The 19,713-nt window shown below is 34.5% G+C and overlaps 1 protein-coding gene and 1 pseudogene across 1 annotated transcript; one reads left to right on the forward strand and one right to left on the reverse strand.

The window, feature by feature from the left end:
• Nucleotides 1–2,595: 2,595 nt before the first annotated feature.
• LOC106145507 (olfactory receptor 2G3-like) lies at nt 2,596–12,778 on the reverse strand (annotated as a pseudogene).
• Nucleotides 12,779–18,425: 5,647 nt separating this feature from the next.
• Nucleotides 18,426–19,361, forward strand: LOC144373246 (olfactory receptor 2G3-like). Its single transcript, XM_078036364.1, has one exon. It carries the CDS (start codon nt 18,426–18,428, stop codon nt 19,359–19,361), a length of 936 nt encoding a protein of 311 aa, XP_077892490.1.
• The last annotated feature ends 352 nt before the right edge of the window (nt 19,362–19,713 follow it).

The raw sequence follows: 19,713 nt of genomic DNA on the forward strand, positions 1-19,713 counted from the left end.
TTGAAAACAACTCTAAAAAAGCTTAATTCTAGCCTGTTTTATTTCTGAATCTGATCTTTGCCCCCTTATAAAATATCATTCTACAAAGTTCTCATGTATTATTTCCTGAGTCTAGATGAACATCAGTTAACATAATACAACATTTTATCTGAAACAGCCAGAGAGGTTAAGAGAGCTTTTAACTTCCCTTTTGTGGAAAAGGTGGCAGAATGTTTTCATCTTCCCCATTTTCAATCTTTGAACAAATCAGGCTCTACTTATTATCTTCCAAAAATACATTTAAATTTCCATCCCAGTGCAAACAATAACACAAGTTTCATATATAACTTATTGATAACAGTTTTTCTTTATTTAGTTAAAAAACCTTAAATGCCAAAAATAAAGAAAAAAGAAAGAGAAAAAAAATTAGCAGCCACATTTGGTTTTGCTATATAAAACTGAAGAAGACTATTGCTACAGACAATTTTATATTGAAAAACACAAACTTGGAAAAGTGTTCTATTAAGCTTTACATTTAACTAAGTTTAAATTTTAATGTAAAATTTAGAATCCATAGGGTAGGGTAACCATAATCACAGGTCTACATGGGTGAGCAGTATTAGCAAAAATCAAAGAATAACCTTGAATCTCTTGTACATTTAGAAAACAGTGTTAACGAACAGAAATAGACATAGTCAAGGCCAACAGAAATGAGACAGAGCCCTTATTTATTTATATGTAAATATGTATGTATTTATTTATATCTGTTGGCAGAGGCTGCTGTCAAAAAAGGGGTTGACTGTAGTTTCTGTTTTATTCTTTTTTTGATGTAGTTGTTCATCCTGCCAGGATCCACATGCAGTTAGTCTGATGGGATACTGTCATAACTAGAATTGCTCTCCTCCAATGACAGATATTCCCTGGCCAAATACAGGGTCTTGTCAGATCTTAAAAGTGGAGACTATTCCTGTCCCCAGGTCATAAACTAACAGTGCTAGAACTTACTGCCATGTCCCTTGTGGTCAGTAGCCTCCACCCTCCTGTGTGCAAAAGGGGTTGGAAGGGTAGAAGCCAGGTTCTCTTTGCCCTCTGCCAACTTTTTTTCAGGCCAGGCAGCTTTCCTGGGATTTTTTTCCAGCCCTGGGCTTGTGTCCTCTTGTCCTTGCACATCAGAGGCAGTGCCTTTTTGTGCCTTCAAATTAATGCCTGATTGTTTAGACTCATTAAGCATTTGGTTATCCTAATCCACCAATAAAAATTTAATTTCAATATGAGTAGTTATAATTATGAATGTTAAATTACATTTTATGAACAGAGAAATGCAAGGTTTACTAAAGTACTTCCTTAGTTACCTTATCAATCTTTACTTTCTGCACATTATGTTTTTCTTTTTGCAATTTTTTTAATCATCCACTTACTATTTACTATATTCACCTGGAATTATTTATATGTATTTAAAAGATTCTTCAGAATCAATCTCTGTTAAAACTTTTATTTTATTTAATTAAGTGACATCCAATAATAACATGTTCCAAGTATCTAAAGTTCATAAGGATCATAATATTTTGTAAGTAAAATATTGTGAATATTTGGAAAACAAGACAGATTGTTAATTTTTTTAATGATCAAATTTTAAGTATCTCAATAGATAGAACAGATAGAATCTTTTGGTTAAATATGAAGATAAACCATCTCATAAATTCTACAAATTTATAATATAAAAAATAGTATATAAATGGCAAAGGCAAACATTATTGTAAAGCTGCATTTACTTTTGTGAAACTTAAATATTCAGACTTAGTAATAATATTTAAAATTGTTTTTGCATTGTCTTAGAGTACAGATTTAGATCTAAAATATTTATTAAAAGAGTCTGACTGTCATTTTATGCTGATAAAATATGCATAAGAGATTTACCTAAGTTAACTTATCAATACTTCACTGTCTATCAATATTAAATCTTCTGTCTCATCTCTGAAGCTTCCTCTGTGAGTGAGAAAGAGCAGAAAACTTTCTGGTTGTTCATAATCCCAGATGCCCCTGCTCAAAGAAAAAGAATAAAATATCAACCAATAAGGCAAATTGTTAGATAATGATGTTTTCTATTAGGCCTTCTCACTTTTAAATAAACTACAGACATCCACTGCCTATAATACTATCAAATGTGAGCCCTAAAAAGGCACAGGAATCATTCTCAGATAAATTTAAACTTCTGAAGTTATGATCCAAATCTTACCTTCACAAGGTGTAGGATTTCTTTTTGTGATAAAAAAAATGTATTTGTTATAACCATGTCAGTCATGTTGTTGGTCATTAGAGTAGTGACACTGAGATTTATTTATACATACACATTCCATACATATTGGTTCACCTACAAATATTTATTTATTTATAAAACTCTTATATGAAGTACTGCAAAAAGAAGATGCATACATTTCTTGAAAGGAGGATAAGAAGGACTTAAAGTAGCTAAGGTCAGGATGTCATTAAGGAAAATTCCCCACCTAGAATATTTAAAGTTATGCTCCTTGTAGATGAAAAAAGAAACTATAATTAGATAAAACCTACAAGTCCCCAAAGTCTGAGAGAATGCTTGGGTGTGTTTTGAATTTCTTCCTAACTTGGGTCTCTTGCCAGCAACCTTTTTATTGCCCACTTAAATTCTTTGTTTCTCAAGGTATAGACCAAAGGATTAAGTGAGGGTGTCACCACAGTATAGAAAAGGGTGAGGAATTTTCTGTGATTCTGTGTGTACTTTCTCTTGGGTTGTATATACACAGAAATTATAGTCCCAAAGAACAAAACCACAACAATCAGGTGAGATCCACATGTCCCAAAAGCTTTCTTCCTGCCTTCAGTGGATTTTATCCTCAGCATACTCCTAACAATGCAGCCATAGGAGACCAGGATAAGCCCCAGAGCTATAACCACATAGAGGACAGTAGCTATGAAGAGCTCATTTTCCAAAAAGTTTGTGTCCACACAAGCAATTTTAATCAGTGCAGGCTCCTCACACATAAAATCATCCACTCTGTGGTGGCTGCAGAGAGGCAGCTGGAAAACAAGGCTGGTAGGAACTGTGGACTCCATAAAACCACTGGTCCAGGCCACAGCTGCTAGTTGCTGGAGAAGTTTTGGGTGTATGATAACACCATAGTGGAGTGGTTGACAGATAGCAATGAAACAGCCATAGGCCATAACAGTCAGGAGGACACACTCTGTGGAGCCCAATCCCAGAGCAATGTATAACTGGATCACACAACCAGTGTAACTGATGGTCTTCTCAGGGCCCTTGAGATTCCAAAGCATCTGGGGGACAATACTGGTAGTAAAACAGAGGTCCAGGAAGGAGAGATTGGAGAGGAAGAAATACATGGGGGTGTGGAGTTTGAGATTCAAGTATGAAACAAGTATGATCGCTGTGTTCCCCAGCAGTGTCAAAATGTACATAACAGAGATGATGAGAAAAAGAACCATCTACAACTGTGGCTGGTCAGAGAATCCCAGTAAGATAAAGCCTGCTGGGTTGCTAAAATTGAACCCCTTCGTTGTTCCTCAATTGAGACTCATCTTTCTTGATAATTTGTATTTTATTCCTGTGGGAAGAAAAAAAATCCTATACTATAACCAATAGAAAAATAATGAGCATTTTAATACTGGAATTATATAAAGAGAAGTAATATGCACAAATAAGAAATTGTGTTTTTATATAGAACAAGAGACAAATGTATATAATTAACATGCTAAATACAAAGCAGAATAGACATTAGGGTCATATAGCAAAACATATTTGAGGCATACGTGAACTATCTGAAAATAAAACACATAGGCCATCAACGTGGAAACTGTGAAAAAGCAAAGAAGTTGAAAATAAAATGATTTCTACATGCATAGATACATGATAGTTATACAATACATAACACAGATACATAAATTGAAAAATACATAGACTAGATCAGACTTAGAAAACATATATCTAGTTGAGATACAGTAAGATTAATTATAATATTAATAAGGAATTGTTAGATATGACTATCATTAATATTCATTGCTTTTCTATGAAGCAAGCAATTACTAAATGTAGAAGGAACCAGCAGTAAAACTAAGGATAACTTTTGTGTTTCTCTATTGGAGATATTGGTCTGATTTACAAATATTGCTCTCTAGAAAAACTTAATGTATAGTTATTAATAAGCAACCATTACCCTTGGTGATTCTTAGGCCACAAGCTTTAAGATGCTTTTATTGTAAAAGTACACAAAGTCAACCACCTTTTATAAAGCAAACAGATTATGTGCTTCCAAAATTCAAAAGTGGAACTAGCACAGGATAGATGTTGCTATACCAATGGAGAAACTATAAGGAAAAGGGGGATGGTAGTGCTCAGACAATTCTAAAAGCTAACAAGACAAATTTGATTTGATTCTTAGGTTCAAGTATAATTCTCTTTAACTTGATGCTCTGGGCTCCAGGCAACAAGGCTGTAGTGCTGCCTCCTCAGCTCTGGGCAGTGTCTTATTCCTGAGTGTCAGAGCCTCAGCATCCTGGCCTGTCTAAATCTAAATCTAGATATGATCACCCTCTGTAAATGCCAGGACAGCCTTTGGCCAGCCAGTCTATGCACTTTGGGACTAGGGTGGGAGGAACAGTCCTGCTACTCTGTGAATAATCTTTGGAGTTCACTCTTTGCTTTTCTTGAATGATAGCACATATTTACAGTCAAATAGCTCTGTTTCCCCTATGTTAGAGAATCCCAGATGTCTGATCGTCTTCCTTCATTTTGACCTACTTCTGTCCTTTAATTCCAAGTTGATAGTGTTTCCGCTGGTATAATTCAATTTCTTTTTAATTTTTTTTCTTTTTATTTACTCTTTTTAGTTTTACATATCATTGATTTATTTAGTTATACATAACTTTAGAATTAATTTGAAATATGTACAAAAGCATGGAATATAATTTGCTCTAATTCAGTCCCCAGTACTCTCCTTCCCCCTCTCCCCAATCCCTTCCTATACTCTTTTGATATTTCTGTTATTTAGTTTAAGGATTTTTTTGTTAGTGTTTTGTGGATGTACATGATAGTGAGATTCACTGTGGTACACACACACACACACACACACACACACACACACACACAGAGATTTATTCTGCTGCTCTTTTCTTATCTGGTCCCTTCTCCCTTACACACAATTCCCTCCATCTAGTTCACCAATTTTCTTTTATTTTGATGGAATCCTGCCCCCTCTTCCCTTTCTTTCCATCTCTTTTACCCCTTATTTTTTACTAGATTCTGCATATTAGAGAAAGCATTCAACCTTAATTTTCCGAGTTCTGCTTATTTCACTTAGCATGATAGTGTCTAGTTCTATTTACCAGTAAATGCCATAATTTCATTTTTTTTTGACTGAGTAAAAACTCCACTGTGTATATATATACTACCTTTTCTTAATCCATTCATCTGTTGATGAGAAACTAGGGTGGTTCCATGGCTTAGTTATTGTAAATTGAGCTGCTATAAATATGGATGTGGCTACATCCTTATAGTATGTTGATTTTAGATCTTTTGGATATATACTGAGGAGTGAGATTGCTGGGTCATATGGTGGTTTTATTCATAGTTCTTTGAGAAATCTCCCTACTGCTTTCCAAAGTGGTTGCACTAATTTTCAATTCCACCAACAATTTCTGTATACCTTTCATCTCCCCCATCCTCACCAACACTTATATTTATTCTTGATAATTGTCATTCTAACTGGTGTGAGATGAAAATCTCAATGTAGTTTTGATTTGCATTTCCCTAATTGGTAGAGATGTTGAAACTTTTTTTTTTCATTTATTTGTTGGTCACAAATATTTTTTTGTTTTGAGAAGTGTTTGTTTAGTTCCTTTTACTATTTGTTAATTAGGTTATTTGGTTTATCGGTATTAAGTGTTTTGAGTTCTATATATATTATGGATATATCTGAGGAGCAGGTGGCAAAGATTTCCTCCAATTCTGTAGGGTTTTTCTTCATGATCTTGTTTTCTGCTGTGCAGAAGTTTGTTTTTTTTTTTTTCATTTGATGTTAACCCACTTATTGATTTTTTGGTTTTATTTCTTGTGCATTAGGAGTCTAGTTAAGAAAGTTATTTCCTGTGCCAACAGGTTACTGTGTTGGACCTACATTTTATTTTAGCAGTTGAAGTTTCTGGTCTACTTCCTAGGGCTTTGATCCAGTGTGAGTTGACTTTGTGAAGGATGAGGTAGAGGTCACATTTTTTTCTTCTATATCTGGACATCCCCACCCTTCTTGGGTTTAAGAGTCAGTGTCTTGTGCATGAGTGTGTCTTGCTACAGCCCCATTGGTGAAGCTATGCTCACCTGTTTCTTTGTAATATAACCCTTTGCCTTGTTTAGGATAGAATCTTCCATGGAAGTACCTTGTGTGTGTCCCCTTCTCTTACTGTGACTTTGGGTGTGGCCTACCCAGGTGTCAGTGAACCTGCTGACAGTAGACAGCATGAAGATAGACTCAACCCCCTGAAACCTGACCCCTTGTCTCATTTGAATAGCTTCTCCTCAATAAAAGGACTCAGCGCTTGCTCTTTCTCTCTCTCTTCTTGCACACCCTTAAGGTCAGAGGAGCTGTCAAAGCAACCCCAAGAAAAAGATACTTGTTATTTTACACAGCCCAGTTAGTTCAATTCAACTGGAGTAATCCTTGAGCCTTTTAGTCATGAGAACAGAAACCTGGCATAGTATCTTAAAAAATGTTGCTAGGAAAGTTGGAAATCCATATATAGCAGACTAAAATGTAACCCCTGTCTCTCATCCTGAACAAAATTCAAAGTGGATCAAAGATCTAGGTGTAAGGAAAATGAAAAGGAGACACAGAGACAAGATGTAGAGGCACAAAATATGGTAGAATTTCAGAATGCCCAAACTACCAGCTTTATTTATATCAATAGGTTACTTTAGGTCACTGGCATCAGTAGCAAATTATTGTTCATTGTGTCTTTAATCAGGTTATACAGTTAGCAACATTATGCAGTTTATTCCTCAGTTACATACTGTAGTTGCAATGTGCAATATTAGGAGCTTAGTTGTTAGTGTTATGTGGACAGATTCAGGTGCAATGGAGCTTGATGAAACATTGTGGTTGCCTAACAAGAGAGTTTCTTTATTCACAGGAGCACTATGCCTGAGATCAAGGCCAAGGCTGATAAGACTCTAACACAGAGCCTCCTTAAGCAAGGCATTGCTACAACAGTCAGGCATCCTGTGTCTTTGCACAGAAACTTCCTAGCCACCAAGAATGCCACAGTCATGAAGTTATCAGAGACCTCATTCTCAAACACAAAACCCTAACACCTAGGCATTAATTCAGAGAATCTGCACCTCCTATAGAAAATGTAGGCCCAGCTCTCCATCTTGTCAGTCTAGGAATTGACTTCCTCATGAAGACTCCCAAAGCACAAATCAAGAATCAATAAATGGGATGGTATCAAACTTTCTTCACAGTAAACAGTTAAGAACATAAAAATAGAGCATATAGAATGGGAGAAAAATCTTTGCTACCTACAACACAGAGCATCAGTTTCCAAGCTGCACAAAGAACTCAACAAAATCTAACAGCAAACAAACAAATAAAAGTAACCCCCCCTCAATAACCTTGTCATTAAAGGGGCAAAAGTACTGAACAGGCACTTCACAGAAAAAGGAATACAAGTGGTCAAGAAATATTTGAAAAAATTCTCAGTATCTCTACCAATTAGAGAAACGCAAGTGAAAGCTACTATGAGATTTCATCTCACTACAGTCAGAATGGGAATTATTAAAAATACAAGTAATAATGATTGTTGGTGAGGATGCAGGGGAAATGTTACACTAATATTTGAAGGTGGGACTGAAAATTGGTGCAATCTGGAAAGCAGTATGGTGATTACTCAGAAAACTTGGATACTGGAACCAATATTTGACACCTTTATCCCATGCCTTGGTACATACCTAAAGATGTAAAATCAGCATACTACAGTAATGTAGCCACATAAATATTTATAACAGCTCAATTCACAATAGCTAAGCTATGGAACCAATCTAGGTGTCCTTTAACAAATTAATGGATAAATGCAATGTGATATATATATATATATATATATATATATATATATATATATATATACACACACACACAAAATGGGATATTACTCATCCATAAAGAGGAATGAAATATAACATTTGCTGATAAATAAATGGAACTGGAGACTGTCATGCTAAGCAAAATAAGCCAATCTCCTAAAACCGAAGGTCTACTGGTCTCTCTGATATGTGGATAAGGAGAGGAGGATAGAAGTTCATGTATTAGAGAAAGGGGAATAAAGTGAAGTGAAGGTAATAAGAATAGGAAAGACAGTAGAATGAATTGGATATAACTTTCCTATGTTCATATATGAATACATGGCCAGTGAAACTGGCCTTTAAGGGAAAGTTCTTACTAAGCCCCCAATTCTTTATCAAAAACTCCTAGGGCCAAATATATTTAATTTTTTATTACTTTGGTACTTGGTACTGATCCCAGGGTGGCTTAACCACTGAGCCACATCCTCATTCCTTTTTTATGTTTTATTTTGAGACAGGGTCTTGCTAAGTCCTTAGGGCCTTGCTAAATTGTTGAGGTTGATCTCCAACTTGCAATCCTTTTGCCTCAACCTCCTGAGTAATATATAAGTAATAATATCTGGCCCAGATACACTTTAGAATTTGGAAACATTTGTGTTTTAGAAAGAAAACAAATTGTTTTTATACCCAGAGGTAACTGAAGTTGTAAAATATAAAAATTTATAAGTAAATTGGATAATTCTAAAATCAGTTTTTATATTTATGCATGTAATAAAATTATAAAATGAAGTAAAATATCTAAAGTAGACATTGATAAATATGGGCTCTATTTTTAAGGAAATCTTTCAGTAAAATTCTAAACATATATAGATTTGAACATGTCAAATACTTGTACTTATACATTGAGTAAATGCAGATTAATACTGTTTTTTTGAGAAGTGTATATTAGTATTGACTTCGCTGGACATTTGATGATGATCCACAGAATTACAGAATTAAAGAATTCTGTAATTTTGTAATTACAGAATTCTCATATAATTAAGTATTATAAGATCTGATAGCTCTAAAAATATACATATATTCATTTAAAACAATATTCAGTATAAGAAACTAAAAAATAAATTAAAATAGGTCAAAATCCTTAATTACATACTCCAGATATAAGCATTTTTATTTTTTTCTGTTACAGTAATAGATGATCTCTCTTTACTATTTTTCTATCTCTATTCTTCCTTCTCTTTCAGAATTCTGAATATGAGTATTATAATCCATTTTATATTTTTTATGCTCATTTTTGAAATCAAATGTTTCATACATAATATTCTTCATTTAATTTTTATATAGTTCATTATAATGATGACCTTTAACCATAACTATTATACTAAGCCTCATCCCTTTTCAATTTATTTGATGCTGTTTTTAAATGGCTTCAGGATTCCAACCCAGGAACCCCTGGAACCAAATTCTGAAGGAGTTGCTTGCTCCTTTTGAAAGAAGAGTCAACTCATTTACCCAAGCTTCATTTTCCCATCTGTAAAGTATAGATAATAATTTTCTTCAATGTCTGAAGTAGGGTCAGTTGAGATGATCCAAGTAAGCATTTTTGTGTAAATGCTGAGCTAACTCAAGAAAAATTAGGGTGGTAAAATCATGCTGTTAGATTGCTAATGTTTTGTCATTTATTTTAGGTATTTGTTTCTTTTAAAAATATTTTCTCATATTTTATGAATTTTTTCTCTTATAAACAGAGTTTAACTTTTAATTCTATAATTTTCTGTTGTTTTTTAAATTGCATTTTCAACATAGTATTTAATACAATTATGTTTTCTGGAAATCTTATTTTTAAAGGACTTATTTAGGGAAAATGAAAATTACTTTTTTTGGATTAATTATTTATTTCTATTTTTTATTAGTTGCTCATGACAATACAATGATCTTGACATATCATATATTTGATTCAAATAGGGTATGAATTCTCATTTTCCCATGTGTACAGATTGCAGGATCACAATGGTTATATATCCATGTGATTACATAAAGCAATCCTTGTGTCAGTTATATTTTGCTGCCCTCCCTATCCCTCTGTGTCACCCCTCCCCTCCCATCACCTCTCTCTACCTATTCTAATGTGACACTTCTCTCTCTATTTTTTTTCTTCACTCCCCCCTCAAACCATCTTATATGTATTTTGTGTAACCCATGAGGGTCTCCTTCCATCTTCTGTGCAATTCCCCTTCTCCCTCCTATTCCCTGCAACCTCTCTTCCTTGTTTCATGGTAATCTTCTTCTCATGCTCTTTCTCCCTACTCTGTTTTGAGTCACCGCTTTTATATAAGAGAAGACATTCGGCATTTGTTTTTTAGGGATTGGCTAAATTCACTTAAGATTTACAGACTGTGCATTTTGTCTACTTTTATGTATGTCACATAATTTTCTATAAAATAACTCTATGAAAATGCCTTAAATAAATGGAAGGTATTTTCTTGTTATTCAATAAAAATCAATTTTATAAAAACACAATACTATTTAAAATATTCTAGCTTTAAAACATGTGACTTTATGGTATGAACATTTACTTCCACACCAGTTCCATGCTACTCCTCTCCTTTCAATCTCCTTTCCCTTCCTGACATTTTATTCCATATGCATTATTGAATTATGTCAAATTACAGAAAAAATTATTAATATTTTAAAACTTTACATAAAAATTTTAATCCACTAGAGTTTTTTAATAATTAAATTAACTTGAATTATTACATTGGTGACCTAAACATGTTGTTATACACATGTATTTGTCTTTAAAATTTTTTTAAATTGTTCTCATTAGTTATACGTGATAGCAGAATGCATTTGAATTTATTGTACATAAGTGTAGCACAACTTTTCTTTTCTCTGGTTGTACACAATGTAGTTGCACCACATGTGCAATCATATATGTACCTAGAGTAATGATGTTCATTTCATTTCACCATTGTTCCTGCCCCCATGTCCCCTCCTCTTCTCTCCCTCCCATTTGCAAAATCAAATCCCCACCCCCATTATGCATCAGCATCCACTTATCAGAGAGAACCTTAGGCCTTTGATTTTGGGGCTTGGCTTACATCGTTTAGCATTATATTTTACAACTCCATTCATTTACCTGCAAATGCCGTAATTATATTCTCTTTTAATGCTGAGTATTATTTAATTGTGAATATGTACTACAGTTTCTTTATCCTTTTATCTGTTGAAGGGGATCTAAGTTGGTTCTACAGTTTAGCTATTGTAAATTGAGCTACTATGAACATTGATTTGATTATGTCACTATAGTATGTTGATTTTAAGTCCTTTGATTATAGTCTGAGAAGTGGGATAGCTGGGTCAAATGGTGGTTCCATTCCAAGATTTCTTAGGAATCTCCATACTGCTTTACATAGTGGTTGCACCAATTTACAGTCCCACCACCATCCTCTCCAACACTTATTATTACTTGTATTCTTGGTAATTGCCATTCTGACTGGGGTGAGATGAAAATGTAGTTTTAATTTGCATTTCTGTACTTTCTAGAGAAGTTGAACTTTTTAAAATATATTTGTTGATCAATTACATATCTTCTTCTGAGAATTATCTGTTCAGTTCCTTAGCTCACTTATTGATTGGGTTATCTGTATTTTTAGCATTAAATTTTTTGAGTATTTTAATATATCCTAGAGATTTGTGCTCTATCTGATGTGTGTGTAGTAAAGATGTCTCCCACTCTTTGGGTACCCTCTTCACATTATTGTTTCCTCTGCTGAGAAGAAGCTTTTTAGTTTGAATTCATCCCATGTATTAATTTGTGGTTTTATTTCTTGCATTTTAGGAGTATGGTTAAGGAAGTCAGAACTTAATCTGACATGATGAAGATTTGGGCCTACTTTTTCTGTATTAGGTGCAGGGTCTCTGATCTAATTCCTAGGTCTTTGATCCACTTTGAGTTGAGTTTTGTGTATGGTGAGACATAGGTGTTTAATTTCATTTTGCTGCATATAGATTTTCAGTTTTCCCAGCACCTGGTTAAGAGTGCTATCTTTTCTCCAATGTATATTTTAGTACCTTTTTCTAGTGTGAGATAACTATATTTATGTGGGTGTGTCTCTGTGTCTTCTATTCTGTACCCTTGCTGGGTCACCTCTTTCTTTTCTACTATTAACAGCCAACTTCTCCTACTCTATAGGGACCTCTCTTACTCTATAGGTAGCTCTCCTGCCTCTCTCCTGCCTCTGCAACAAGATGGTGGTTATTAGCACACCTAGCAGGAATATGTGGGGTATAACCAAGCCTACAGGGACCTTGGTGATGGTCTTCTGGGTCCTGGCTATTGTCCCTAGATGCAATGGGCCACATCCATATTTGGTGGCAGGGTGGAGTCAAACCTGTAAGTACTTTGGTGTTGAGTTTTCAATCACTGGCCAGTGTCCTAAGATAAAATCTGCTGTGACTGAAGATGGTGGTGACAGCAGTGGGGGTAACTTGAGATGGCATTGAAGGTATCCCAAGAGTGTGGCAACCACTTTAGAGATGGGACTGAATGCGCAAGTTGAATGATGGCTTTGGGTTGCCTGTTTGCAGACGAAGCGATGTGATGTGTGGCATGATCCTCAGCCAGTGGGCCATCTTGTGCCTGTGCCTGGGCTCCTCGTGGGTTGGCAGTGTGGTCCAGGATCTGGGCTTGGGCTCCATACTGTCCTTCCTGGGCTTGCTGGGTCTCTGTACAAATTGATGGGGCTGATCTTGGCCTACCTGGTTTCCACAGGGGTGGACAAGATTGTACTGGGCCTGCTTTGGCTCAGAGGGGATCGGTGGGGCTATCTGGGCCTGATTGGGCTCTGTGGAGATGTTCCAAGCTGTCCTGGGCCTACATAGTCCCCAAGAGGATCAGCAAGACTTTCCTAGGCTAGCTTGGGCTTTCCTTGTTTCCCCACAGATTTACTGGACTGTTCTGGGCCTGCCTGGTATCCTGTATTTGTCTTTTAATTGCTATTGTATATGGAATTCCTTTTTAATATTTTTAATAGTGCATTATAGTTATATATAATAGTGAGCTTCATTTTAACATGTAAATAGAATTTTTTTTCAATGCCATTTTTTTGATCTTGACATATTATACATTTGAATAAGATGGGGTATAATTTTTCATTTTTCTGAGGGTGCAGGTTGCAGAATCACATTGGTCATGCAGTCACATATATACATACAGCAATAATAAAGTCTATTTTATTCTGCTGTTTTTCCTTTTCCCCCTTCCCCTCCCTTTCCCTCCCATAACTTCACTCTACCCACACTAATGTGACACACTTTTTTTTTCCATTCAGAAGTTTTATGATCTTAGAGGCAGAAGTATCAATCATACATTTATGTGTGTGAAATAACAAAAATCAATGCAAAGAAGTTCTCTTATTTTGTGTTATAATATTTTTATTCTTCATGAACCTCTTATACTTCTTTATCACCTAGCTTCCCAAAACAGCAAAGTATCAGGATACAAGATCAACATACAAAAGTTAATAACTTTCCTATGTACCAATAATGAATCTGCAAGAAAGAAATCAGGAAAACAATAACATTCACAATAACCTCAAAAAGAAAAAAAATGAAAAAAAAATTAGGAATATATTAGAAGATGGAAAGGCCTCCTAGGTCCTTGGATAAGGAGAATGAATGGTTATACTACCATTATTGTTACACAGATTCAACAAAATCCCCATCAAAATACCAATGACATTCTTCCCAGTAGTTTGAAAACAGTAATTGGATAAGAATTCTATAACATATATCTTTAAATTTATTTTGTAGTTGTAGATGGATACAATACCTTTATTTTATTTATCTATTTTTATATAGTGCTAGGGATCCAACCCAGTGCCTCACACATGCTAGGCAAGCATTCTACCACTGAGCCATAACCCCAGCCCCTATAACATCTATATTACATCTATGTTAAAAATCAAGTGAAATTAAATCATTAAAACAACAGTAACAAAAATAATGTAAAATTTGTATGACTATATGTAATCAGTGAATATATTCCTGGAAAACATATTATTGAAAAATTCATAAGCTTTGTAACAAAAATGCAAATATCAGAAATTTCAACATGTCACATAACTATATTTCAAATTAGTGAGGAAATATCATTTAATGGGACAAAGGATGATTCATCAAAATAATGACAATATTAGATTTCTGACTTATCAGTTTAACTAAAATATACATGAGATGATTAAATATATGAGGATTTCACTGCAAACAATGAATCTCACAGAATAGGGATAAAATATAGACAAATACTTTTAAAAAAGGTATTCTTAAGGCAGATTAAAGGCCATAGTGATGTGTAATTTCTTACCCAGCGGATTAGAAAACAAAAATAATCACTGAATTGGAATGATTGGGGAGACTCTTGTTCACTGACATAATGGGAAATAGATTTTTTAAACTCCTTTAAATATAAAATTATGACTCATAACATGAAAAGGTCCTTATTAAATATATAATAATGTATTCATTAATTAATTATAAAACATATCTAATTATAAAAATATTTTTTTCAGAAATTTATAATATATGGTAAAATTATAAACAAATATAATGTATATAAATGTGGAATATATTCAAATAATTTGGTCTACCCTTATACTGGGATATTTGTGAGAAACTGATGTTATGGTTAATATTTACTGACATTGAAAAAGTTTATATTTGTTAGTGAAAGTAACTGGTTACAAAAGAGACAACTGGTACAAAATAATTACAAAATTATTTCCCAATTATGTAGCTAATTTTTAATAGCAATGACAATTACTTCACCCATAGCACCCATAGCAATGAACAGAAGAACATATACAACTGAGAAATCTGAATATGGGTAAGAGAATTTGTCTGACAGGAAAAACAAACAATGTCTCATGGAGAAATGCCTTCTTTTATGTGTCTCCCTTGGGAGAGCACAGTTCTGGACACTAGTCAACTCCATGATAATTAGAAATGTGGAAATACAGATCCCAAAGTCTTGAGAAAATCCATATCCTATATATTTTTCATTTATTCTAATCTGATTTTCTCCAGGGAAAATTGCTCAAATCATATTTACTTTCACCTGGGTATTGGACAGTGATGTTCACTCCAGGAGAGAAACTCAGTTATGCCAGAGTCATGTCAACAGCAATATTCTCTACATGTGGATGAATATGAAAAGGAGGATGATGTTCTAGAGAATGTGAGTAACCATCTACCTGTCTCATATCACCACATCTTTGTCCAGGAATTACTGTCATCACCAACTTAGCTACTTCCCTGATTGAGTCACCTTCTCTCCCTTCAGGAGTCCTTTTGGAGGTCTATTCTCTGCATATTCATTCAAAATAATTGTGTTCATACCATAAGAACAGTCAGAAAAAGGTGAAGGGGGAATAAAGTTCTTGGTCTTTTTGCCAAAAGTAAAAAGATTTTCTTATAAGTAATACAGTAGAAGTCATAGACAACTTCTGTTTTTAGATTTTATACCAGACAAAATTCATAATTATTTACTGTTTTTACTGATGGAAATTGCTAATCCTAATATTTCTGCATACTGTACCAGTTAACATTATAGATATCAAAATAGGAACTAAGTACGTAGTCCACTGCTGTATATTGTTTGCATAGATTGGTGCTATCCTTGAGCTCCTCTTTTCTGGATAATTTTCCAAATAGCACTCTATAGTTCATATTTAAGATTTAAAAGGATAGCTTTTTACTATTCTGTTTTGAAATCTCTCTCTCTCTCTCTCTCTCTCTCTCTCTCTCTCTCTCTCTCTCTCTCTCTCTCTCTCTCATCACTCTCCTTCAGAGGTTCTCTTCAGTGACTTCAAGCCACAAGTCATACTTGAACTGTGGACAAAGCAAATTTCTATATATCTCGCTTCAGAAGTATGAGCTGGTTCTCATCAGATTGGATAGAGAAGAGTTATTCTTCAGGATATTCAGGATAAAAAATAGAGTATGTGATGGGTAGAGTGGAAAGCTCTTCTTGAAATATTACTTATAATCCAAATGTTTTAGAGTATTATAATAGGAAGATATAAGAGGAATAATTAGATGATTTTGATTTCATTTAACTTTTTTGTAGATTAATAAGCACCTACACTAATATTATTTCTTTATATAAAATTAAATTACTGGTTTGTACAATTATTCCACAATGTAAACATATATCAAGTATCATGTACATGATAAATATATTCAATTTTATTTGTCAATTATAATTCAGTAAATCTCTAAAAACTTACTGTAAATAATGTGAGATATGAATGTGTATACTATATTAATTTCAACAGGAGTTTATGGATTTTGCATTTGAACTCTGGCAAAGGGAAACAAATTAAAAATTTATTTCTAAAGTTTCTTTGAAATGTAACATCCTATCAAATTATGTGATTTTAAGATTTGGTACAAAACTAGAAAATTGGTAATTCCTGAATTTCCATCTATAAATAAATTCATATTTAAGAAGACATTATATTCTAAGAGTTCAAACTTAAGATGATTCTAAAGTTTTAAAATTATATCATTGTGTTATTTGCTTGAGGCAATGGAAATAACATGCTTGTATTAGATCTGTGTATATGTTTAAACTACTGAAATAGTTACTTTAGTGACTAAAAGTAAAAAAAAAATCCACTAGTCTGAGACAAATTTCCATCTTATGTTAAGCAGCACTATAATATGCAGAATGTGGAATATATATAGCACAAGATTCAGGCTTTCTGAGTAGAATTCTTCATTAGCTATGCACATTTAGCTCCAGAACTTAAAGGGTTAAAGCATTATTTCTCCCATTCCAGACACATTTAACTCTTCGAAACATAAACATGTTTAAATAAAACAAAAAATTGATCCTTTAATATTACTAAAAGGAAATGATTCTAGACGATGCTATCCTGGGAGCAGAAAAATTGGGAGCACAGATGATAACATCATAAAAAAAATAGCAAGTGAATAGGCATGAGGGACTGTACTATGATCCAATTTAATTTATTAAGTACAACAATGAAAGTGAGTTGTAAAGATATGTTCTGCCTTTTCATGACTTTGAAAATGCTAACACCTAGTTTATTTTAAAAAAATGATTATAGTCTTCCCCTAATTTTTATCAAAAACATCTCATGGTTATCTGTCTCAACAAATGTGCACATCCAAGTTTGTGTTCCTGTGTGTTTTCAGATGTTTATATGACCTGTGTTTTTTTTCCCATTACCTTTAAGAGATAAAAGATTTTATGTAAGTATTCTGAAGTAAAGAAAGTACAGAACTATTTAGTTCCCTTTATGTTGACAGTTATGAGGGTCTAACCCTTTATGCTGATCAGATAATTAAATTTAAGAAGCATCATTATAATCCATCTTGTTGGTAAGATGACAAAAAAACCCCTAAGACATATAATACAATCCATTTATTTTCCTGATCAATTTCTTGACCTTCATTCACTATTTTTGCACTACAATTTCCATTATTATGAACAACAATCACTGAAAATCCATTCAATGATGATTTTAAATTACTGTCAGCATTTGTCTGTTACTTCACTCCTACTTTTAACAGACTTAAGTAGCCACTTGTTATGGTTTGGATATGAAGAGTCTCCCAAAAGCTGTTAATGCAAGAACGTACAGAGGTGACAGGATTAGATTATGATAGCTTCAGCTTCATAAATAGATTAATCTATTTGAAGAATTAATCATTTGAAAGTTCAACTGTACTGGGTGGTGACTGTAGGCCAGTGGGTTTTGGCTGGAGTTAGACCACTGGGAATGTGTCTTTGAAGATTATATGCTGTCCCTCTGGCTCCTCTCTGTCTCTCTACATCCCAGTAACCATGAGGTGAGCAATTTCCTCCACCATGCTGTGCTTCCATGATGCTCCACCTCCTCATTTCCAGAAATATGGAGTCAACTGACCATAGATTGACTCTCTGAAACCATAAGCCCCAGATCAACTCTGCCTAAGTTGTTATTGTCAGGGTTAAGCGGTGTGTTAGTCAGATTTTTTGTCACTCTGACCAAATGGAAGCTTTTCCTAAGTAGACTATCTTTAATAATAAATTTGACATTTAAGGGAAAGAGACAGTTTCATGAAGAAAAGGAGATATCAAATATTTACTGTGACAAAAATGACAGAAAAAGGCCTTTGCATTTATTAATGTCTTTTTAATAATTATCTTTTCTTCTTTGTATAATTTCACTGGTTAAAAACCTTATCTAAGAGTTTATCTCAAATATTGTAGGTAAATAGTAATAATAATACTTCCCTAGATTGAATTTCTATTTTTCTCTTTTGCCTTTGAAGACTGATGGAAGAAAACAATGAAACCTCTGAGGGAGGTTTTATTTTGCTTGGATTCTCAGACCAGCCCCAGTTGGAAATCATCATTTTCGTGGTAGTTTTGATATCCTATCTTCTGACCCTTGTGGGCAACAGAACCATCATTGTGGTCTCCCGCCTGGATTCCAAACTCCACACACCTATGTACTTCTTCCTCACTAATCTCTCCTTTCTTGACCTTGCCCTCACTACCAGCATCGTGCCCCAGCTGTTGTGGAACCTGAGGGGACCAGCCAAGACTATCACATCCACTGGCTGTGTCCTACAACTCTATGTGTCCCTTTCCTTAGGTTCCACTGAGTGTGTTCTCCTTACTATCAAGGCATTTGACCGCTATGTGGCTGTCTGCAGACCTCTCAACTACACGGCTGGCATGCACCCATCATTCTGCAAGACCCTGGCAGGAATAGCTTGGCTCAGTGGAGTGGGAAACACTCTGATCCAAAGCACCATCACCCTGCGGCTTCCTCAATGTGGGCACCGTCGTCTCCACCACTTCTTGTGTGAAGTGCCTGCCATGATCAAGTTGGCATGTGTTGACATTCATGCAAACCAGGTCCAGCTTTTTGTGGCTACATTAGTTCTCCTCCTCCTTCCCATGGCATTGATATCTGTCTCCTATGGATTCATTGCACATTCTGTGATAAAAATTAAGTCATCCCAAGCTTGGCACAAGGCTCTAGGGACCTGTGGCTCTCATCTACTAGTGGTGTCCCTTTATTTTGGGACCAGCTCAGTCATATACATCCAACCACAGAGATCTTTTGGCCACAGCCAGGGCATGTTTCTCACACTCTTTTATAATGTTGTGACTCCCACCCTCAACCCCCTCATATACACCTTGAGGAACAAGGATGTGAAAGGAGCCCTGAGGAGACTGCTGAGGAGAGAGCAACATTTCTAATGGACGTTTTGTACTGGAGACTTATTGAAGAGACATAATATTAAATAACTATTCCCTAATGTGCAGTGCATGTGTGGCTGCATTTACATACAGTGTGGCCCATACTGTGTCAAAAAAGAACATTTAGATTCAATTTCTGTAGCACATGAAAACTCACATATTTGTCACAAATATTTTCACAAATTCTCTCATTAAATATATTTAAAAGGTTGAAGTATATAGAAAGAGTGGAAGAGTTTCCCACACGTAAATACATATTTGCTTGCAAACATGATTAGGGAATTAAAATAGTATTTAATGTTTGCACAGTTGAAAAGTATATATTAGTATGAATAAATTATTGTAGTATTTC

This window comes from Ictidomys tridecemlineatus, unplaced genomic scaffold (assembly GCF_052094955.1).
Source record: "Ictidomys tridecemlineatus isolate mIctTri1 unplaced genomic scaffold, mIctTri1.hap1 Scaffold_325, whole genome shotgun sequence".
NCBI lineage: Eukaryota > Metazoa > Chordata > Mammalia > Rodentia > Sciuridae > Ictidomys > Ictidomys tridecemlineatus.